This window comes from Nannobrachium achirus, assembly GCF_963921795.1.
Source record: "Nannobrachium achirus genome assembly, chromosome: 2".
Lineage (NCBI taxonomy): Eukaryota > Metazoa > Chordata > Actinopteri > Myctophiformes > Myctophidae > Nannobrachium > Nannobrachium achirus.
The window spans coordinates 48,906,007-48,930,661 of NC_137811.1; the positions used below are offsets into that span (position 1 = coordinate 48,906,007).

General features: G+C 41.9%; 1 protein-coding gene across 1 annotated transcript in view; it reads right to left on the reverse strand.

Annotated features, from left to right (window-relative positions):
• Positions 1 to 320: 320 nt before the first annotated feature.
• Positions 321 to 24,655, reverse strand: part of LOC308309097 (CUB and sushi domain-containing protein 3-like) — a gene marked incomplete at both ends in the record, with an annotated part of 377,797 nt that continues 353,462 nt past the window's right edge. Inside the window, 10 exons of the mRNA XM_080754567.1 lie at positions 321 to 480; positions 1,300 to 1,441; positions 3,804 to 3,891; positions 4,669 to 4,781; positions 5,078 to 5,236; positions 6,333 to 6,398; positions 8,492 to 8,671; positions 17,274 to 17,385; positions 19,831 to 19,904; positions 23,481 to 23,654. Of these exons, the coding sequence (XP_080610693.1) occupies positions 321 to 480; positions 1,300 to 1,441; positions 3,804 to 3,891; positions 4,669 to 4,781; positions 5,078 to 5,236; positions 6,333 to 6,398; positions 8,492 to 8,671; positions 17,274 to 17,385; positions 19,831 to 19,904; positions 23,481 to 23,654 (1,268 nt within the window). The remainder of the gene's footprint in view (positions 481 to 1,299; positions 1,442 to 3,803; positions 3,892 to 4,668; positions 4,782 to 5,077; positions 5,237 to 6,332; positions 6,399 to 8,491; positions 8,672 to 17,273; positions 17,386 to 19,830; positions 19,905 to 23,480; positions 23,655 to 24,655) is intronic.

Genomic DNA, 24,655 nt, shown 5'->3' on the forward strand with positions numbered 1-24,655 from the left:
CACGAAACCGTGGGAAGATCTCAAAAGGTGTTTTGAACGTCGCCTTCCTCTTTCTCCTTCTTCGTTCCCTTTCTGTATATGATTGACTGCAACTGTAGCATCTGTTGCCGAAAGTGTGCTTTGCATTTCTGAGCGATTCTCTCTCTTTCCTTGTGTGTGTGCGTCATCAGAAACAGGGAAAATATAAATATACGTTTGTTTAGATGTTCATGGCATAGAAGCAAAGAAAAGCTCGCTATTTCCGTCTTCTTAATTCATGGTCCTCGCCTTCTCTTTCCCTGCCTGTATCACTCTGTTTGTCTGTGTTACCCATCAATACATCAAACCATGGTGCAGACGGTGTTGAGATTGGGGTCGAAGCGGACTACTTTCCCCTCAGCAGCTTTAGTGTTTGTGTTGTACATGGGGTTTTCGAAGGTGGCTTGTCCATTGTTGTTCTCATGGACGGAGCAGCCTGTGTACTGCGCTTTATCCGTTTTCCTGGAAAAGAAAGAGTGTGTAATATCAGTAGAAAGAACACCAAATATGCGGCCCTAATTGAAATTCAATAAAGCTGCTGTGTAGCTGCGGCACTATAGATAAATGAGTTATTATCTATACCGAAATGAAGTCTGAATAGTCTTATTCCAATGTCATACAGTAGGCCCTACATGTACTGTATACTGTATATTTAGTGATAAACCATTCACATTGCAAGCTAGGTACATCATTCATAAACACACACATGAAAAAATAATGAACTAATTTAAAATGTTCAAAGTGTGGTGCAATACCCTGTCACGGAGACAGTAATCAGACGGCTGTTACTGCATCATGCATTGATGCATCAAGAGATCCGATATCTAGAGCTAGAAGCTCATTATTTTATTTCGTCTTTATTTTTATGATTTGTATTTATCTTAGTTTGGTTCTTGACTCTTACCCGTACCATTCTGTGTTTTATTCTCACTACTTTTGCTGCAATGACACCTGCATTTTCCTCTAGGGATAAAAAGATAAGGAAACTGTCTTGATGAGCTCAGCAGGTTGCGCTTTTCCACAATTTGCATGACCATCCATGCCACCTTATTGCACATTCCACATTTTAATTGACTGTAAATCTATGCAGAAATAATTCCATGTGATGTAAGGGTATTCTCCAACTTCTTAAGCATGTAGTCTGTAGCATCTAAGTAGCAAATTTACAATACATCCTGTTAAAAATATATTGCTTTTCCATCAAAGATAGGCCTGTCAGCAATTTTGTCTCTAACATTTAACCGCTTAGGATAAAGCATGTGATTACTGCAGTAGACATACCGCTGTTTGTAGAGATAGAAACCCAGGCCAGCGAAGATGAGGGCGAAGAAAGGCACAAGGATTGCGATGGCCACAGAACTGCTGTTGCTGGAACCGTTGGGCTCAGGGTCAGGTAGCGTGACATTCTCTCTCACGCTCATACCTGGAAGCAGTGAAAATGGTAAATCATATGAGCCCATTACACTTGATTGTACGACGAATAGCGAAAATAGCTGCTACAATGCATTGTTTCAAAACGTGTCGTGAGCTTATAGATTGGCTATTTTGGCTATTGTTGTACATTTAGAATGTTTTGAAAAATCTTGGTCTATAATGATATGGCCAAAATAGCGATTCCGATGTTACTGTGATTAACCACTCAGACTCAATATGTTCAGATCAAGATGGACCGCGAGTGTGCAATTCCTACCGGAGTTGAGGAGAGGAGGGGGAGAAGCTTGTGCAAGGACGCGATGTGATTGGTCAGTAGACAAACGCTCTCGCCTAAACAATATTTACTATTCTGGCCCCCTGGTTTACAACTTCTAACGGCGCTGAGTCGGCTCGTGCGAACTTCGCAATGCTCGACACGGCGACTCGCTCGCTCCCGCTTGCTCGGCTGTGTCTCGCGTGGCTCCAGGTTGCATGAGACGGCGCGCCTCCGTCATGGTTTTGTCAATATACTTGGCCAAAACGGCGAGAGAAGCACTTCCTCGTTGGGCGTGGCCTCTGCTCAGCTCTGGTAGGAAAAACGTCCTTGCAGATGAGCCTATACAGCATGGGTCTTCAACAGGGGGTCCGAGACCCGTAGGGGGTCCTCAGAGCTACTAAAGGGGGTTCTCCAAATCTTTGAGTGATAGAAACCTTTTCTCCTTTTTCATAATAACCACTTGAACCCTAGCGTCCATATTCTGAGAACTTTAGCCACAAATAGCAGATCTACAAGCTCACCATGCCTTGTGCTGCTGCGAGGCGTTGTGAGCTTGTAGATCTGCTATTTTTTATCTTTTTTTTATTATCTGAAAACACAAATTGACATGAATCCAAAATACACTGACGATTGTGTTGTCAAACAATGAAACTAAAGTCTATAATAAGGTTGTGGGGGTCCCTGCTTCATCTCTCTCTCTCTCTCTCTCTCTCTCTCTCTCTCAATTAAGGGGTCCTTAGCCTGAAAACGTTGAAGACCCCTGACCTACAGTATGGCACAGGAAGTAGTAAACATGACGGAGGACCAACACATAAGTGTAAGAGGACTGGCGTACTTACTGGTGTTGACGTTGGTGATGGCAATAATGATCATAATGAGGATGAGGAGAAACAAGCGGCTGATATTAGGGGTGAAGAGGAGCGGCGGCAGATGGCTGGATGATGACAGCAACCATGACAGCCGTAGAAAGGATGATAAATGATGATGATAATGATCATCCCGATAGCCATAATGATCGTGATGAACGTTGATGACAATGAAAGAGTCAATAAAAATAACAATGCAGGCGGAAGCAGGAGGAAATGAAGGGTGTAACGAGGATGGGGATAATCTCCTGTATGCTGTATGAAAGCCACAATATGTATTTGATGACAGGTTGTCAGAGCAGCGGCATGGCTCAGCTTGATTGTTTTAAAATCAATCTGTTTTTTTGTTTTTTTTAGATTGAATGAATTCAGTGTTGCCCGACAGTAGGATCAGTATTAAAAACATGAATGGTAAATGGAGCAGGTGTAACATTACCAGAAGCCTGAGACTCTTTTTTTTCACGCTAATGACAAACAGTGTTATGAACAAATTATAAATAAATATGGACATACACTCCATACAGATACTTTCAGAATATTAACTCGGAGGAGGCTAACACAACTCAATGCTTTACAGAATGCTATATTTACACATAAACAATCACATTTTCAACCATATGCACAGATGCAGTAAAATGAAATGCATTAAATGTGATATGACAGGAAGAAATAATTTGCAATCTTATGTTTTCTCTATGACTCATTAAACAGCCATATTACATTTTCTATAAACAGGTTACAAATTCTATTTTGCAGTGTCTTCTACCATATCGTCACTGTCTGACCAAAACCTCCATTTTTTAGGTTTTTGATTTTTTTTGGCATAAATCAGGGCTATTGAACACCCTTTACATCTGAGTGTTGATTAAAATAATATTGAACCAATGGAAAGTAGTAAAAAATGCTTGGGACAAAACCTCCTAACTCCACACTTTCTGCCAAACCAGCTAACTCTACCTGATTGGCCCTCTCTTTTTTTCTTAAATATGTGCTATTGAACACCCTTTACGTCTGTGTGTTGGTTCAAATAATATTGAACCAAAGAAAAGTAGTAAAAAGCCCTTCGGTCAAAACCTCCTAACTCCACTTGAGCTCAAAATGAACATTTTGGAGTTAGGAGGTTTCGGCCCAACAGCAGAGATATCTTAATGAGTTGATGATAAAGGCAAAGTTCCCTTTTTTCTTTTTTTTCTGGGGGGGGGGGGGGGGGGGGTTAGGGGGGCACTTACCAAGTCTCTGCAGTCCAAACTGCCCATAGTCTTTACCCTGTATAAAACCTTGGAAAACATAGCTGCCGCCATCTGGCTCTGCTGAAACCTGTTAGAAAAAAACAAAATAAGTCTGATCAGCCTTGAAAGAGTAAAATGTCATGTTGCTTCTAAGTGAGGAAACTTACATTTTCTTTTTTCTTTGTCACATCTTTTACCATATCAAAAACTACACGCATACATATTTTAAAAGACTGTCAACATACCCCCCTCATGCCACATTCAGGAATTACACCTTTCTTCTTTCAACCTATTCTAGCTGCTGTGAAATATTCCACCAATAGCTCAGCACAACTGCAGTCATCTGTCACACTGCTTTACTCAACAGACTTTGAAGTTTATTTCAGACGCAATCTGGGAACCCATTTGGTAAAAAAAAAAGGAAAAAAAAAACTTTTTTGAGAGATTACTTCAGATGCATATTTTCAACCAATAAAAAAAGCTCTGCATTTCTCCCAGCTCCCTTTGGTACTACTGTAGATATATCTTTGCGTAGGAAAATTAAATGATTCACAGATGGAGTGTTGTAGCTGTGGTACATTCTCTGCAAATATATAAAACCATTATAGAAAATAACTACAGCAAATGGAACAATAACTACCGTACACATCCCTAAAAATGACTTACTCTTTTCTGACACATACTGTATTCAAGATTGGTCATTGGTACAAAAATAGCTAGAATTGTTCAGCCCCCAATAATTTACCTTTCTGAGTGAATATAACAAACAAGACAAAAACATTTTTGTGTAAAACAGTCACAGCTAGGGCTTGGTTATTTTCAAAATATGGCTGCCCAGGCTCTCCATATTCCTGGGTATACTCACAAATCCATCCATTGCCCAGGTGTCGTCTGTAATCCTGTTGAAGGAGCTATGGGCCAGTGCTCTCATCTGGTGCAGCAGCAGCATTAGCCTAGCTTCCTGGCTCTTATACACTCCTAGCGAGAGGAAGAGGACGAGCAAGGACAGGAGAGGAGAGGAGGAAGAGAACATTAGAGCGCAGGAATACAAGACACGAGAAGACGAGAGCTTCTTCAGTGAGCAGCCAACCAGCCAAGGCAGTCAGCGCAGAGTAATATATCCGTCGTTAGAGACAATAATTAATTTTCACTCTCGATGCATAAGATAATTCACTGATTGGCTGATTGACGCAAGGCACCCGCAAAATAAATGAATGTGACAAGCAGAGGTAGTGGGGGGAAGAGGAGTAACAGATGATTTATAGACGACTCACCCGAGAGCAGAAACTCCATGCTACTGTCGGTTAGCGTTACATTGACTTTTCCTGTGGTGGCATTAAAGCTGGTAATTGTCAATGTCATGGGCTGCTTCTGGCCCTTGAAGTCATAAGAGCCCTTCCAGATGAAATCAGTGGCGAAGACGTCATCGGGAACTGTGTGTGAAAGTAAGCACAGTCAAAAAGAGGATGAAATAAGAATGTTGTCTTCAGCAGTGACTATTTAGACAAACAATGAAAACCCAATGGACATAGATTTTAGGTACAGCATTACAATATTTATGCATTGTTGTGATTGAGAAATGTTTTAGAAAATAATAATTTATCTGAAGATTCTATCCTTAATAGATTTGATAATTTTCACAGAAGTGTTGTAAACCGTAAAGGGCTTTGCAGACAGGCACAATTTTCCGCACGAAAAAAACTGACGATTTCATTTTTTTTTTTTACGAAAACAATGCACACCTGCTCCGAATTTGCCGTGCGGCAAGTGGCTGCGGCAGTGCGTTTTTTTCCCAATTTGTGCGTCTTTTCGCATGCGGTAAAAATTCATGACTCCTTTTCGGATCCGCAGCACGGATTCCGCACAGCATTGAACGCCAAATCCAATGTGTTTTAATCATGCAGCAAATGGAAAAAATGCAATGGTTGAAAATCGCGCCTGTGTGCAAAGCCCTTAACACTAAAATTAACTAAACTAAAAGTTCTTTTAGGGAGCGGTCACACCGAATTCTGCCTATGCGGGCGGATTCTGCCAATACTTTTAAATGGGAATGGAGCGTTTTCTTGCGGAAATCCTCAAATGGCAACAAACCGCTGTGTTCCCATTGAAAAGCATTGGCAAAGTTAGGCATGACTGCACCCTTAATGAATATTTGTTATAAAACCTCAAATTAATATTACGTTTTAGTAAAAGTTTAATGGCTGTGCCTGAACTTTTATAGGACAATGTTATATGGCAATTAGCTACAGTGTTTTTTACAAGGTGAAGAGAATAAGTGATAATTAAAATCTTGCTGCATCCTAAGCATGTTATGAAGAAACAACAAACAGTAACGTAAAGTTCTTTATTTCAGCTGCCAAAAAGTGTAAGTAATGGATATATTGTCCAGAAAGTAATGCTGAAATGTTGTATTACGTATACACTCCATTTGTCATACTGTAAATAAAGCTAGGAGCTATATTGTCCACAGCAGATGCCATGGATTTTTGAAATGGCCAACAGAGACAGAGTAACTTTTGTTCTACTTACCATTTATTTTTGGGCTTGGTGTGACTGCTACTGGCTTGACTGCTTTCTCATGTGATTTGGAGCCGGCTGTGGGAAGACATAAATATGTATGTCACAAATACGCACTGATACACAAACACCCTAAGGATGCAGTAAAAAAAATAAATGCTGCTCAACTCTTAAAATGCTGCCGACACATTGCTTTTCCCCAATTTGGTATTTCATAACCCACTGGGGAAGGTTCATTCTAACCACGCACATTTTCAAATCGACGCAGAGGGAAAACTCCCCAAGTAGTCAGACACATAAGGCATGATGAGATTCAATGACGTACTAATTAGCTATATTCATCGAACATGCACAGTGAACATACACGTTCATTTCACTGTATGTACATGTATGAGTGACATGAATTAACGCCACTGCTAACTGTTGCAAGTTGTTGCGATAGTTAAATAAAGACAAGACTGTGGCTGTTTCTGAATACCAAGAACACAAAGAACAGACTTTTGTTTCGGGAAGAATGTACAGTGCTCATCATGAGACGAGAGATTGAATATTTAGTTTGAGATGTACTTGTACTTGAGCACTGCTGCTTACTTCTCATCTGACGAAAGTATCAGAGTAATTGTTCTCAAAATCACTGAATTAATTCATGCAGCACACTGATAATGACAGGGAAAAACACACTGCAGTGACTTTTTCCTAAATAAACGTTCTGTTGCATCTACAGTAGGCTATATCTTTACTGCACCTCTTTTTCTAACTTTCTGCATAATATGACACATTGTTTAACCACAATGGAGTCCCTATTCTGAGCATGTCATAAAATGCCAACATTCAGCTAAAATAGTAGATCTACAAGCACACAATGTATAGCTGTGTGATGCGTTGTGAGATTGTAGATCGGCATGGACATTGGTGTAGAGGGAAAAAAGGTCAATGAAGTAGCCTACAGACTAGTCCTATACGGTTTCAGTTGTAAAACATAAGTTACTCCAACTGGTTTCCCTTGGCATTTAAAAGCAGTCTCTCTGTGATTCTATAGTAGTAACCTATAGAGTAATTAATTTACTGGAAGTGGGCATAGTGGCAATGATTGTGGGCTGTGATGGAATGGGAGGTTGTATTGAAAAAGAATAGCTCGGAGAAGCTCATTAAAAAAAACCAGTAGAAATGAATGTGTACAAGTCAATTTTAAATTGCGTGAACTTAACTTTGAGCTCGCTCTTGTAAAGTGTGAACTTGCACAACGCTGGGTACAGCTAATATCACTTGGTATGAATATTTGATGATACCATATTAGTATTTCATATCTGTATGGTGGCGTAAGTAGATAGCACAGGCAGACAGAGTGATATGGAATAGATTATATTCAGCTTGGTTCAGTCACCCCCGGTTTTTAGCTTTTTTTTGCAGCACTACATAATGATATTCAATTTGTTGCCTTATGCACTGTGTTTAATGTTAATGTAAGAGGGTCGTTCCAACCTCGCCGAAAAATCCCTTCATGTCATACTTCTTCAGGCATGCATACACACTCAGGCGCGCATGCGTGCATACGTGCAGGGGCGTCACAAGGGGGAGGGAAAGTGGGACTGAGTTAATAGGGCCCAAGGTGCCAAGGGGCCCTAATTATTTTATAGGTACTGAAAAATAGCAGATCTACAAGCTCACAAGCTTGCAAGCTTGTAGATCTGCTATTTTTGAAAAGTCATGAAAATGTGCCAAATCTTTGAATATACCGGTATGTATTTAAGCGAACAATTCTGGGGGGGTCCCTGGAACTAAATATTTTGAGATGGGGGTCCGTGGCCAAATACATATAATTTTGGGGGTCCTTGACATGAAAAGGTTTGAGCACCACTGACATAGAAACATAGGTTTTTCAAAAAACCTTAGAAGGATTTGAAAAATTCAAAGACTTTTCACGATTTTTCAAAAATAGCAGATCTACAAGCTCGCAGCGCGCTGTGAGATGTAGATCTGCTATTTATTAATGGTTAAAGCACAAAATGTGAGTGAATCCTTGCACCCAGGGCCCAGAATTTGGTGTGACACCCCTGAATACGTGCGTGCATGCACGCGCGCAAACCCTCCTCATATCTCTCCCCTCCTCGTCCCTACCGTCTCTCCTCCATCTGCTATCAGAGACAGAGACCTCTCGGTCCACCACCTACCTCTGCAGACAGGCACTTTGCCGGTCCAGCTGCTGTCGGAGCGGCAGACGCGGTGCTCTGAACCCCCGGAGAGGAAATAGCCGGGCTGACAAGAATACACCAGGGTGTAGCCGTAGGAGGGCAGGTCCAGACCCACCACATCAGCGTTGGCAGGGCTCCGCGGCTGCTTGCAGGAGTGCGCTACACACAATCACACCACGCACGCAAGCACGCACACACACGCACGCACGCACACAGAGAGAGGCAAATGAGCACATACAGACAGACAGGCACAGAATTAGACAATCACAAGCAGATAATGTCAATGGGGGAGAGAGGAAGAGAGAAAACGAAAGAGAGAGTGGGGATGGCAGTGAGAAGGATGGAGGAAACAGCACACTTGTTAACTGTGATCTTGTCCATGCAGGTGCTAATTGAGATGCATGCTTATGACATTATTATGACTGGGTTACTTAATGAAATTAATCTTACTAGAAGCTGGGCCGCCCTTCGGGCGGCCCAGCGTCTAGTCGGCGACCTGGCCAACTCGGAACAACGTAAATAGGGAATGAATGCCCCGCCCTTTAATGCAAACCCCATTATACCTGTTGTCATAGGACCCGTTTTGACCATCTGTTTGCCTGTGTCCATTTATGCCCATATATGGAGATATCTGTTATCTGTCTGTCTGTCAGCGTCCATTTTATGTCCATATATGGAGATCACTGCAGATATAGTTCTGGGTCCATTTTATGCCCATATATGCCCATATATGGAGATATCTGTCTATTTGCGTCCATTTCACGCCCATATATGGAGATCTCTGAATCTGTCTGTCTGTGTCCCTTTAAGCCCGTATATGGAGATCTTTGTGATTCTGCGTAAATTTTATGCCCATATATGCCATTTGCGTCCATTTTATGCCCATTTATGGAGATCTCTGTATCCGTCTGTCTGTGTGTCTGTCTGTGTCCCTTTATGCCGTATGAGATCTCTGAATCTGTCTGTCTGTGTCCCTTTATCCATTTTATGCCCATATATGGGGCATTCATTTTATGCCCATATATGGAGAACGCGCGTGCCCGTGGGACGAACGGTTCTCATATGGGGGCATTCATTTTATGCCCATATATGGAGAACGCGCGTGCCCGTGGGACGAACGGTTCTCGAGATACGCGGATTACCTACATACATACACACTCACAGAGATTTTTTGTTGACTCATGTGGCGTACGTCTGCCCATATATGCCCATATATGGAGATATCTGTCTATTTGCGTCCATTTCACGCCCATATATGGAGATCTCTGAATCTGTCTGTCTGTGTCCCTTTATCCATTTTATGCCCATATATGGGGGCATTCATTTTATGCCCATATATGGAGAACGCGCGTGCCCGTGGGACGAACGGTTCTCGGAGATCTCTGAATCTGTCTGTCTGTGTCCCTTTATCCATTTTATGCCCATATATGGGGGCATTCATTTTATGCCCATATATGGAGAACGCGCGTGCCCGTGGGACGGAACGCGCGTGCCCGTGGGACGAACGGTTCTCATATGGGGGCATTCATTTTATGCCCATATGGAGAACGCGCGTGCCCGTGGGACGAACGGTTCTCGAGATACGTGGATTACCTACATACATACACACTCACAGAGATTTTTTGTTGACTCATGTGGCGTACGTGATGTCAGAGCCTTTTATGAAGTGATGTCACAATGAGTCAGAGCTTTCGCCGATTTCCTCAGAAACAGCCTGATGTCAACAATCAACCCCGCATAAGGAGATTCCGAACGTTTCGCGCCGGTTTGGGAAAACCGCGCGTCGGGTCGGGTCGAGACCCGGCACTGCACTCCGTGCCGTGGCCATATATGGGGGCATTCATTTTATGCCCATATATGGAGAACGCGCGTGCCCGTGGGACGGAACGCGCGTGCCCGTGGGACGAACGGTTCTCGGAGATCTCTGAATCTGTCTGTCTGTGTCCCTTTATCCATTTTATGCCCATATATGGGGGCATTCATTTTATGCCCATATATGGAGAACGCGCGTGCCCGTGGGACGGAACGCGCGTGCCCGTGGGACGAACGGTTCTCATATGGGGGCATTCATTTTATGCCCATATGGAGAACGCGCGTGCCCGTGGGACGAACGGTTCTCGAGATACGTGGATTACCTACATACATACACACTCACAGAGATTTTTTGTTGACTCATGTGGCGTACGTGATGTCAGAGCCTTTTATGAAGTGATGTCACAATGAGTCAGAGCTTTCGCCGATTTCCTCAGAAACAGCCTGATGTCAACAATCAACCCCGCATAAGGAGATTCCGAACGTTTCGCGCCGGTTTGGGAAAACCGCGCGTCGGGTCGGGTCGAGACCCGGCACTGCACTCCGTGCCGCGGCGGGGAACGCGCGTGCCGAATCTGAAGCCGGTGGGACGAACGGTTCTCGAGATACGCGGATTACAAACACACACACACACACGCAGAGACTTCTCGCATTTATAGATAGATTAGTCCAGCACTTGGTGAACTGAAATGCATGGAATGGGGGGTGGTGTTCAGGTGTTTTACTTTACAGCAAAAAACTATGTCTGGCTCAGTCAATGTCTCAGGGTCAGTCTTGCCTTATACTGTCAGTGTGGCGTTTAATTAGAAAAGGGGCAATTGATCCTACAGCCTGCAATGGCAGAATTGCTTTTCTCTCTGTTTTTATATCTTGGTACCAATACAACTACTTAGATTACAACTACTACAGTACCATGACTACTAGCGCAACAACTGACTAAAATTAATCTAGTTTTGTTTAGTTGATTTAACATTATTTTGGGAAACATGGGGGAGCTAGATGCCCTGCTGATTCTGATGGCTCAGTGTTTTTCCACTTTGAAAGCTCAGAGAGGGCTAGCTTACATTAACTTACATCATCTTCTGCATCTTTAGGAACTACACAGACGTTTTCCTGCTGCGTTTGCAAGCTACTACCAGCTTTATGGACAATACTAAATGCTTATATTTTCTACCGAGCCGGGTGAATTTGTATTCAGTGTAAATGTTCCCCATCAACAAATAGGACCTTGAATGGTCCTTGTTGAGCACTAAAACATTCACGCATTGAGTTATAGATGACAATATAAGAAAATAGCCTGAATGATGTTGCCACTTGTGGGAGAGCAAACAAGTTGCCAGCTGTCAAATGGGAGACAGCTGTCATGACACCAAAATTGGTCCTTCATGCCATTTTTTGAACGCCATTAGCAGCGATAGGATGAGGATACAAACAGCTAGGATGAAAGACACTTTCTGGGATTCATCAAAGAGGAGGGGACTGCGGGACTGAGGGAGGTGTGTGTGTGTGTGTGTGTGTGTGGGGGGGGGGGGGGGGGGGGGGGGGGGATTGTCATTGGTGGAATGAGTAAGCGCTCTTGCCTCCCGCAAAGACACCTCCTGTCAAAGTCAATATGTGACTGTGTGTTTGAGTGCACGTGAGCATGCCCTTGTACAGTGTGTATGTACAGTATGGTTATGCATGTGCTTTGACATTACTGCAGATGAGACTGAGACACTGCACACCAGATAGAAGACTTATAGCCTGGGTGTCCTCCCTCTAAGGAGCTTTAAGCACTTGCAATGTCAGGGGTTCAACTAAAGCTGTGACGTTATTCACATGACATCCTGTGCCATTGCAATCTTTTCTGTTCTATATCGGACATATACTGCACTAAAGAGAAAACATAAAATTGCCTTCACAGTTATGTTGAAACCATGTTGCTGGTGAGTCACACTTCTCAGTGAAAAGTAGAGTGTTTCCTATTCTACAACGTTTAAGGATGAATTACCATTTTTTTTCCCTTTTTTTTCACATGCAGACCTCATGAAGACCCAACCGGGTTGAAACATAATACAAGTTTCCTGTCAACCCATAACCATTCATCAATCACAACTATATAGTCATCCATAGTGTCATCCCATTAGTCATCCCTATAGCCATCCCATAAACTGACCAACACATTGTGGAGACGGGACCGTGCCTATGTTCCCCAGGTTCTATGTTCCCCAATTACCACCTAAACCTAACCTTAACCCTAACCTCAGTAAAACTAACGCTGGTGAACGCATATTAACCTGTGGGGAACATAGAACCTGGGGAACATATAGGGTGGACCCCGTGGAGACAAATGGATGCAGTGTTATACATTTTATGCAGTGTGTGTGTGTGTGTGTGTGTGTGTGTGTGTGTGTGTGTGTGTGTGTGTGTGTGTGTGTGTGTGTGTGTGTGTGTGTGTGTGTGTGTGTGTGTGTGTGTGTGTGCGCGCGCGCGTGCGTGCGTGCATGTGTGTTTTACATTTTTAGAATAGGATACAGAAGGATAGCAATAAAGTACATGAAGTTGAGAAAGCAGATAGTACACACTTGAAATTCAGCCAACAACATATCGCTCACTTCAAACTGAGGAAGGCCAGAGGCCTGAAACATTTTGTACATATTATCTGCATCAAAAGTAAGCAAAAACAAAACAAAACAAAACAAACAAAAAACACAAAAAACAACGCGTGGACCACCTCCTATCTGAGATGTTGATTCAGTAAACATACTGAAAGACTGACAAACAGAGAAAATGAAACCCTGTTTGCAGACGTTGGTAGCTGCATGGAACATTTGAATTGAGATGAATAATAAATGATTCATGATTATATTTCATGTTAAATCTGTTTACATTGCATGGTGTGAAGCACCATTGGATACTGTATACAGCAGTGTTTGGCAACAAAAATAGCACAGCGCCCTCTCCAAGTAACCCATTTAAGATGACATTCTGTCAGCAGAATGTCCAGGCAGGCTGTAACAGTCATATAACATGAATCCTGATGAAGCTTAGGTCCCCAAAGAACATACAGTATGTCGCAGCTACGACATGTCACATAGTACACTCATAGAGTGCCATGTTTATTAAAATTTGAAGTAGCACTCCAGTTTTTACTCATGAGATTACAAGAGGACTCAACAGAGCGCTTTACTTCTTTCCCCTTACACAACACCGGGCGGCGTTCACTCTGAGTTCAAGCGCAATGCGATGCCTCTGATAAGAGTGCATCAGGTAGATGGAGATGGACAGAGACAGATACTGATGGAAGCACAGCGAGTGATGGATCCCTGTGCTAGTAGTCCTCAAGGTTAGCCAGACGCAGGCAGCTACACCAAGCCATGGTCAAGTGGACAACGCTCCAGATGACATGCAGCACTACATGACCAATTGACCATAGAGCAGGAGTCTTCAACGTTTTCAGGCCAAGGACCCCTTAGCTGAGAGAGAGATAAAGCAGGGACCCCCTCTACATAAAATTGTGTTGCAGATTCTCATCCATTTTATAGATAGATTTACAGACGTGTTTGACAGCACTCTCGTCAGTCTATGTTGGATTCACGTTAATGTGTTTTTTCAGACATTTAACAACTTAGATTGTCGATACTTTGTATCACTCTTCTCTTTTTCTTACCTCTACAACAAACATATTTGCCGAAAATAGATGATCTACAAGCTCTCAACGCCTCGCAGCTGCTATTTTCGGCCAAAGTTCTCCTCAGAATATGGATGCGAGGGTTCAAGTCGTTTATTTAGAAGAATGATCGTATCACACAAAGATTTGGCGGCCCCCCTGTAGTAACTCTGAGGACCCCCTAGGGGTCCCGGACCCCCTGTTGAAGACCCCTGCCATAGAGACAACTTAACAGCTCCAATAACCCAGAGTAAATTCGTAGTTCCTCCTTTAATAGCCACATGGTTTTCCGCAGGGCAGCAACACAAATCATGTGTCTTGTACCTGACTAGCAGATCTATAATTAGGATGATATTTTAGCTCACTGATCCATGTAAACTAAATATTGATTTAATGTTTACTGCTTAGTGTTTCCTGGCCTGTCGGGGGTGTCTCTAGACTTCCCATAGGCCTAGTTGACAGTCACTGCTGAATACCCAACTGCAAAATATGAATACTTACTCATTTTGTATTGCTGACAACTGTTTAGAAAGATCGCAAGTATTGCATTGTTTCCAAAGTTAAGTGGCTAATTGTTCATATTCTGCAGTCACTTAGTCAGTCAGCAGGCTTATTTCTATATCCCAAACAAACCAAACTGACAGAAACGCAAAGTAGTGTAAATGTTTCATTTGAATACGCCAGAAAACAAAAAGTCAACTTGAACTTTTCATACCTTCCTCTCCTTTGGCGTGTTTATCGAAAAGAAAAACTAAACTAAACTAAAAACTATTTTCCTATCTGGTTAGTGGCTACTGCTTTTAAAGTAGCCATGACTTTTTCTGTTACTGTTGTATTGTCTCTTGACTAAAATGTTTTTTTTCTAGCTGTATTTAACATCAAAACATGTCACATTGCCACATGTTGTGAGCTTGTTTATAAAGCTAATTTCATCACCAAATATTCGCCTATCATGCCAAGAATAGGGCATAAGGGTTCATGTGGTAAGTCTTTACTTATACCCATCATGTGCACAATATGTTCAATCCTCATGTGTTCAATTATCAGTGCCAGATGGCTGGGTTTTGTGGTTTTGAATCAATCTAAGTGGCTTCACAGTCAGAGACAACAAGACCTTTCAATCATACAAAAAGGTATTTGAGAGGATTTATGACCCCAGTTTGACCCAGGCCCAACACACTCAAAAACACGCAGAGTAACAAATATTCATAATGCATACTATGGTATGGCGCACGCGCTACACACGCGCGCGCGCACGCACGCACGCACACACACACACACACACACACACACACACACACACACACACACACACACACACACACACACACACACACACACACACACACACACACACACACACACACACACTCTGCAGTGCAGCAAAAAACATTGGGCAGCCTGTGAAGGCTACTGTGTTTATGCTGCCTCAGCTCAAATCTCCACAGGACATTCCTCTGGGTATCTGGACTGTTATGAAATGTAGATAACAGAATACATAAAATCATTTACATTCCCTTACCATGAAACAGGCCGAAGATCAAGTGTTTACACGGCGAAGAAAAACTAAACAAAAATCGGACTAGAACTGCTTTGAAATGGCAGATAGATGACAATGTAAAACTGTATATATTCTTTCAAAGGACCACACTTTGGATTCAAAGCCAAGAACCACTTGACAATTTCTTAACACTCTGTTCAGGTCATTTTGACCTGTTTTACATACAGAAAAAGGTATAAGTTTACATTTTTTCCACCTGAAACTCACTAGCCTTAAAGATTATTTTGTGATTAACACCCCCCCCCCCCCCCCCATTTTCTCTCATTCATATGAGACATTCATTTGTGTTCCCATGTGTTCAGCTCTTATTTTACATGAATTTCAGTATCAGTAAAAACGCCAAGCTCTTTCAGTGTTTAATGTGATATAGCAAAGCATAGATGCAAGCATTTACCATATATATCAAATGAATTGTTTGGAATTGAGACAAAGTCAATGTATGATGATGATTTGTTAAGTTAAAATTTGTATTAGTTTTGTTTTTTAAACCAAATATCACCTGGGTCAAAATGACCCGCGAACAGAACCAAGGTGAAGTGAATCTGAACAGAACTTAAGGGTTAAGTGTGTTGTAAAGTACAAGAAAATATGATCTGTTCCATGTGAAATCACAGATGAAAGAACATGTCAGGGGAATATACACTATAATTTAGAACCTCTAAAGTGCAGTAAGAGGTTGGGAAAGGACCATAAACAAAAACCCAAACCAAAGCAATCTGAACTGTGGCCTTGGACTGGTGTAGGTCAACAGTTCAGGCAGTTGAGACGGAATGACTGTAATCACTGTCAACACCTGAGTCTCAGAATGACTGAAAATGGCAGGTTGATTGAGACTATGGGTGCAATCTGGGACAGAGGCGATGGAGGAGACGGATGGAAGCCAGTGAGAAATGGCAGAGGAATGATGAAGGATAGAGGGAAAACAAGGACACTGTCATGGTAGCCAACCACGTATAGTGGACAGCCATGTCACATGTCACATTGTGACACATTGAGAGACAGGGACGGGTGAACAGGGGGACGGGGACAGGGGGCAGGGGGCGCAAGGAGAAAGAAACAGAGACACAGAGAGAGAGAGAGAGAGAGAGAGAGAGAGAGAGAGAGAGAGAGAGAGAGAGAGAGAGATCTGTAGATTATATTTTGGTATGATAACCCTTTCTGAGACACAGCTAAATTGGTGTTATCAGCCGCTAGAGTTGGTGTCCCATTAACTGCACTATACAGGAAAAAAATACATAATAATAATAATCTGCTTTAAGTAGCATATGAGTGATCAAACTAGGGTTTTTTCATGATTCTGAATCCATTGCAAGCATTTGTTTTGCACGAAAAACATTCCTTGTGCTAAAATGGCCCCCACAAAAGTGTGAAAAGTGATGACTCATCACTTTTGGTTTCTAAACCATATTCTTGTGGGGCCGTTTTTAGCCCAAGGAATGTTTTTCGTGCAAAACAGATGCTTGCAATGGATTCAGAATCATGAAAAACCTTTGACTCCTCATATGCTACTTAAAGCAGATTAAGTTTTTGCTTTTTTTCCCCCTGTATAGTAAAGTTAATGGGACACCAAGTGGCTGATAACACCAATTTGGCTGTATCTCAGAAAGGGTTATCATATCAAAATATAATCTACAGATATAGAGCTTTTAAAAAATGCATGGTAACCTTTGCCACCTTTCGGATACCGACATCTCATATGGCCCATGGACTATGAAAGGCAGAGAGGAGTCACTACTCACGGACACAGGTGGGTTGGGTTCCTGTCCAGGTGAGTTCTGGCAGACACAGCCTGGTGGTGGAGCCCTGCAGCAGGTGGCCTTGTTGGCAATGGAATTCCACTCTGCTGCCCACCTGGCCCAACACAGACACCACAAACACAGGAGAGAGGGTCAATACACTGATGCAAATGTCAATAGACCCCCAACACCATGTCTGTAAAGCTCAGAGAATATAAATACTGCCTGCTGAAGTTTCTCTTTTCTTGGGGTGAATATTTAGAGAGTTTGCAGAGGTGATGGTCCCTGTTCCAAAATTCTACAAAGACTAATCAAAGGCTTATCGTTCGTAATGATTGAACGGGATACAAAATGAGTCTGTTGATTGCAAATGCGTAATTACATCTATTTATACAATGGCCATGGAGAATCCTTTTTTTTCCTGATTGGCTGTTAAGCTATGCAAAGTTTTGCAAAAGGCACGGAGATGGTACAGGTTAGTTACATCACATGTACAATGTCCAATTCTGTGACCTGCCGTTATGTCCCATGGCTGCCACACACACACACACACACACCCCCCCCCACACACACACACACACACACACACACACACACACACACACACACACACACACACACACACACACACACACACACACACACACACACACACACACACCACCTTTGTCCAAATTGTTCTAAATGAATACAGTAATACAGGCTGTACTGTATTAATGTAAGCCAACATTAGCCACAAGCTACAGTATCCTAGAAAACATGGATTTTAATATAATCTTTAAATCTTTTATGGGGACATAAAACATACAATACAGTACTTATCAAAACATGTCAGAGGGCTAACCAACACCTATACATCATGTATTATCTGTCGATAACTGCACATCAATTACCACATTTTATCATTGATTGCTGTCAAATCCGTGGGGAAGTTATATTCGAAAACCAAAACACACAGCCATCACTGTCAGGAGAACCAATACCCTGCCTTCATTTGAAACTGTCTGTGTTCTTTGGTTCAGCACTTTCTGCAGAATCCTTACTTTGGGATAGTTTCACATTTAATACAAAAAACACTGTCATAAGCATGTATTTATCAGATTGTCATATTTCATATTTCATATTTTGCACTTAATAGGGTTGGAATTGTATATGTTTGAATCCCTGGAGTAGTGACAGAAGAAGAAGAAGAGAAGAAGAAGAAGAAGAAGAAGAAGAAGAAGAAGAAGAAGAAGAAGAAGAAGAAGAATCCTGCTGGGATAAAACCTACACTGCTGTCTACCCAACAACAACATCTCTGATTCATCCCATGCAATGGAATGCAAAATGATTCCTAATGGAGCCTCCATTTAGCTCCCCTGTTGACATGGGAATATACAATACAGTACAAGGGCAACATGTACAGTATATACAGTACAGTAGGGCCCTGCATTGGGACTGGGATCCCATGAGTCCCGCAGGACCCAACACAAATCTCGTGGGAGCAGGCGATTTGGGGACTAACCAAGGAGTATTGAAGGAGAGGTCAGATACGTCACATTCTAAGCACTGGGAAGCAAACTGGAGCCGAAGGCTTGATGGAATGCATTTAAGTCAGTGAGAGCCGGGTGGACAAGCACATGAATAAACACCAACATTGAATGATTGCAACCCTTGACAAATAATCCGTTCAGGGAAATAAAAGAAGACATAGTTTAGATGTGCACACTACATAATTGTATTGAGGTATCTAAAGAGCACAAAGTATGCTATCAGAGCTAGAGCCCAAATGTAACCAAGTGGATCCGTAAGGGAACATTTTGTTACAGTCCATTAGTGACAGTCTAATTGACATTGATTGTCTCGCGGAGGAGGAGAACATCATTTTGAAACATCATTTTGAAACATTATTATAAACAGATAATCTAAATAGGCATCTAATTCTTAATACTGCAGTACAGCAGTTTGTCCAGGCAACTGTGCCTCTGTCCGTGGTGCTGAAATGGTCAAATCCTATCCTCTCTCCTTTCTGTTTGTATTTGGAATCCAATTAACACATTGTAGGCGGTACTTGAACTTTGCTGAGAGCGAGAGGTCAAAAATAAACAGTAGTTTTCTCTGAAATGGTGCTTCTGGTTTCCATAAAAGACAGCCTCACCACTCTCGAATATAACAGCCATTGTTCCAGTAGAGTGGAATAATTGTAAAGTGGAAATATAAAATCTACAGGCTCATAAGATTTTTTTTAAATTAAACAGATTTTGATGACAGAGGTTTGCTTAATTATATTTGGATGGTTTTCAAACCAATTGACCACAGTCACTAGTGGACCCAAAAGAAAATCAAGTCCTGATCTACCTCAAGCAGGACTTAAACTTGAAGGCATTGTAAAAGGAATCGAGTAGTGAAGATTGGACTTCAGTTGAGTGATCAAGAATCAAGAATCATCAGTGGATCATCAGCATGAATGCAGAAGAACCCAGAGGTTGGTCTGACCAAGTTGTTTCTCAAATTTGAATGACATTATAGCTCTCCTCCTTGACAGAATATCACACAGTTTATAATTACTTCTCTATTTTACCTTAAAGCCTGTTGTGTAGTTCATGAAGCCGTGCTCTGGTGTTCCTGGGTTTTCACAGGTTGTCTTGGTGGGCTCTAAAACAGGAATAAGAATCAGTTTGTATTTGTCACAATATGGTTTACGGGTGTAAACCAGTGGGTGAAATCTAGCCTGGGTGCCAGCCTGTCTCTCCACATCACAGTCTGGAAATGATTCAGTTGACTCGTATTTCCGAATGTCAGTTGTGACGTAGGCGACGTCGTTGCTGATTGGATGTTGTTCCAACGAATCAGAGTAGGGTTAGGGTAGCTAAGTCATCAGCCAGCCAATACACACTGGTGTATTTGTCCTGCCCCGCACCACAGACCAATCGGAAGCTGCAGTTGGAATCCACTTGCTTTCTATGTCCCACCTCCCCTTGGAGATACGAGGCTTTCCAGACTGTGATGCGGAAACACAAAACAAATCACGGAACGGAGCGAACAGACTGGCACCCAGGCTAGGTGAAATTTGTTTTTGTGCAAGCTCCATCATTTTGTTGTTTTCCAGGAAAGAAAGAAAAGGGGGGGGGGGGGGGGGGGGGTTGGGGGAGTAGGGAGAAAAATCACAGATATATACATAATTTATACACAGAACATAATAAGCAGCAGTTATGTACATGACGAAATAATTGCCACAGTGAGAAGACGGTTTGGAAGGAATTAAAAAGCAGAATGCAACCTAATTTTAGCAGATGACATTTTAACCCTCTTTACCCATTCTTTCCCACAGTATGTTTGTACCCAGAGGACTAGATGGAGAGTGACGTCAATGGCTTCTCAGATCCCATAGCCCGGAGGCAGTGGTGTAAAGTAACTAAGTAGATTTACTTAAGTACTGAACTTAAGTACAATTTTGAGGCATTTGTACTTTACTTGGGTATTTCCAATACTTTTACTTCTACTCCACTGCATCTCGGATTTATTTACATCTCGGATTAAAATATTGTACTTTTACTCCACTACAATTATTTGACAACTTTAGTTACACAATTACTTTGTAGTTTTTCGTTATTATTACAAAACATACATCAACCACTTCAGCCCTATATCAAGCTTTGGACATATGAAAAAAGCCGATCTACTAGCTCACAATGCGTTGCGATGCAACGCATTGTGAGCTTGTAGATCTGTTATTTTCAAAAGATGTTTGTACATTTGAAAACTTGAAAATGAGTCATTCTGCATAATGTGTACATTTTGGCACCAACACTTTTGTACTTTTACTCAAGTACATTGTGAATTCCGGACTTTTACTTGTAACAGACAACAAAGTATTTCTACGTAACAGTATTGATGCTTTCACTTAATTAAAAAATGTAAATGAGTACCACCACTGCCCGGAGGGGCCAACTGTATCGAGTAAGCTACCGAAGTCCTGACGTCACTCCCGCTACCGCTGGGTCACAGTTGTAATAGTAAGTATTTATTCTATTGAAAATACCAGGGCAGGGGTCTTCAATGTTTTCAGGCCAAGGACCCCTTAGTTGAGAGACACATGAAGCAGGGACCCCCACAGCCTCTTCGTAGATTCCATAGTGTCATTGTTTGACAGCACAATTATCAGTGAGTGTATTTTGGATTCATGTCAATTTGTGTTTTCAGATATTTAACCACTTGAACCGTCAATACTTAATACACTTGAGCTTTCACTCTGTACTTAGTCTGCTCTTTTCCCCCTCTACACCAAACCTCTTTGCCGGAAATAGCCGATATACAAGCTCTGCAAGGCGCTGTGAGCTTGTATATCTGATATTGTTGGCTAAAGTTCTCAGAATATGGATGCTATAGGGTTCAAGTGGTTCATATAAAAAAGGAGATAATTTTTTCTATCACTCAAAGATTTGGAGGACCCCCTGTAGTTACACGGAGGACCCCCTAGGGTTCCCGGACCCCCTGTTGAAGACCCTTGCCATAGGGATTGATCTTAGAACTGTGTTCCAAGAATAAACAAATCAGCTCTGCGATTCTGTTGTGACTCTATGTGACTCTGTGTCGTTCATGATACTGAGACCAGGGGCGTCAATTGGGTATGGCAGGGGTATGCAGCTGCCATACCCTGGGCCCAGGGAGGAAAATAAAAGTTACTTTTAAATATAAATCCATGAATGTCTCTTTGTCTATCTGCGCTGGTTATTATGTTGTTAAATTACAGTAAAATACCTATAAATGCAAAATTTAACATAATGGTCACTTTAACAAGGTATTATAATTATATTCAGCTGCACAGGTGCAATTAATTATTGTTCATTGTGGCATGTTTACTAACATGCTAAGTTTAGCTGCACTTGAAAAACCATTCCAGGCTGCCATATCCAGCCCAAGAAACCGTAGAAACCTGTGTTTTTTTCAGACATTGTAATATGTCTGAAAGAAATAGCCGATCTACATGCTCACAACGCCTCGCAGCGCGAGGCGTTATGAGCATGTAGATCTGCTATTTTCACAATAGAACCGTGTTATCCAAAATGTAATGCCTATTTTCCATGAGGACTCCCATCTTTGCCATACCCTAGCTTTTGTTGAACTGACGCCACTGACTGAGACATTTGATAATAGCGTCTGTGTTTGGAGAAAATGTATTTACTGTTTCACCCTCAGCTGAAGCTTCACGTCCATATGAGTAAAATCGTGGGCTGATTTGTTTATTTTTGGAACACAGTTCCTACGGTATATGCCGCGATCTAAGATGAACCCATGGTATTTTCAATAGAGGAAATAACTGTGAGTGAGGGGGATAGCGGCTTCTAAGGGCAGTTATGTCACAGTTCAGTTCTCTATAGTCCTTCCGGCTAATGTAGCATCACATTCCTATGGAATGTTGGACAATAACTACTTGAAAATGTACTTTGATGTACAGGTACAGTGTAGTGTACCTAGTGTTTATCACATGAATCCATTGTTTTGTGACTGTGATTTTTTTTTCTTCTTCTGGAAACATTGGATTTAGTCTCTCCCTATGAGCGCACAGCACAGGGTTCAGCAGGACTGTGAACAGTGCTTTGTGTTTTCTCTGTGTGTTTTTCTTATACCCTGTCATTGTATGATGGTATGCCGAAAACAGACGGCTTTATACTCCTTCCCTTGCAGTATTACAGTTTTAATACTTTTAGGATGCATCTGACTTGGTTTCTAAAAGCCTTTGAAGCTTTAACAGTTTAATCATCAATGTCAGGGCAATTTAAATCAATTTGAAACACGTAAAGATAATAAAACCAAATGCCAGAATTGTGAAACATTGGGATGCCTTAGTATCTAACATTGTGTACTTCTCTAATTTAATCGTTTGTGGAGCAACATAATTTATTTAATTCCTGTCACGCAAGTGCACATCAGTGCCAGAATTCTAAATCAGCTCTAATTATGTCAGCCTCTTGAACTTTGTTTCATTTATGACACCAGCAACTCTAACATAATCACATTCGGAAACTCATTTTCCCCCAAATTATAGAAGGGCCCCCGTTTCCTATTTTACCAATTTACTTTCACATATAAATGCCTCATGGCCCTGGAAACAAACCAACACCATAGTGAAATCCAGGGTGTTCATTTAATGTAATGTTTCTATTCTTTGCAATATTATAATACACTGATACACAGAACAATGTGACCAGATGAATCAGGAGTACCTACCTATACAACGAGGCTGTGTTCCACTCCAGGTGCTGTCCTCCTGACATACACGCGTTGTTGATCCCACCAGGACATATGTGCTGCTGCAGCTAAACGACACCTCAGACTTGAAGATGAAACTGCGCCCTTCCTTCCTTCCTTTGGCAGGGATACCAGGATCTCCACAGAACTTGGCTAAAAAAAGCAAATTGTAATAATAATGTATATAATATAATAGGAAATCCACACAATCTCCACAAAACTACTTTCAGTAATGCTGAAAACCAACTGACAGCATAATATGTTAAATCTGCTTGTGTACACACAGTGTTACTTTACATATAGAGATGAATGAACCCTCAGGAAGTTACTGTGCCAAAAGAGACAGACGATGACATGTGCAAACATCAAACCTCGCAAATAACATGATTCACATCTGTGTACAAGCAGACAGAAAATCTATATAAATAGCATAGATATTGTAGCATCTGTGAACAAGTAAACAGCATAAATCTGAATAACATGAAACCACGAGAAAACAGTTTTCTCTCCTTCCATCCCTCTTCCACGCAGGTTAAAGTGTGCGTCTCTCCATGTTTGGCTGACACAGTGGAAGTCTTCCCACCATCTCAAGCTCAACACAGACAAAACACAACTTCTCTGGGAGATCTTGCCCCCTGCATCCATTCCATTTCCATCAACAACATCCTGGTGACTCCTGCTCAACCTGCCAAGAAGCTGATAGTGGTCCTGGACAGTCAGCAGACACACTGCAGTGATCACACTCTCTCTCTTAAACCTCCACAACAGCAACAGTACAACTGGTCAACTCTTCAACCTCCCAACATTATCACTTCTCCAGTTGTTGCTTGCAAGTAAAGAAAATCACACCCGTGTGAAGTATGCGGTGCTGATGATGATAGGGTCACAGTATAGGGACATATGACATCAGTATTTGATACAATATGGAAAAACACATGGACATAAACACAAATTCACGTATTGGAGCGGTTAGCACTGCTCAAAAAACAGTAAATACCTTCACTACATCCATTCCAGCACACTTTGAACAGCAAACACAACGTCTGTCCCAACCTTCAATATGACACAAAACTAAACTGTGGAATAAAGGCCAGTCCATACTCTCTCCGAAACCAAGCGTTTAGTCGGAGAGTTCCGTCTTTCCGACGTGCAGC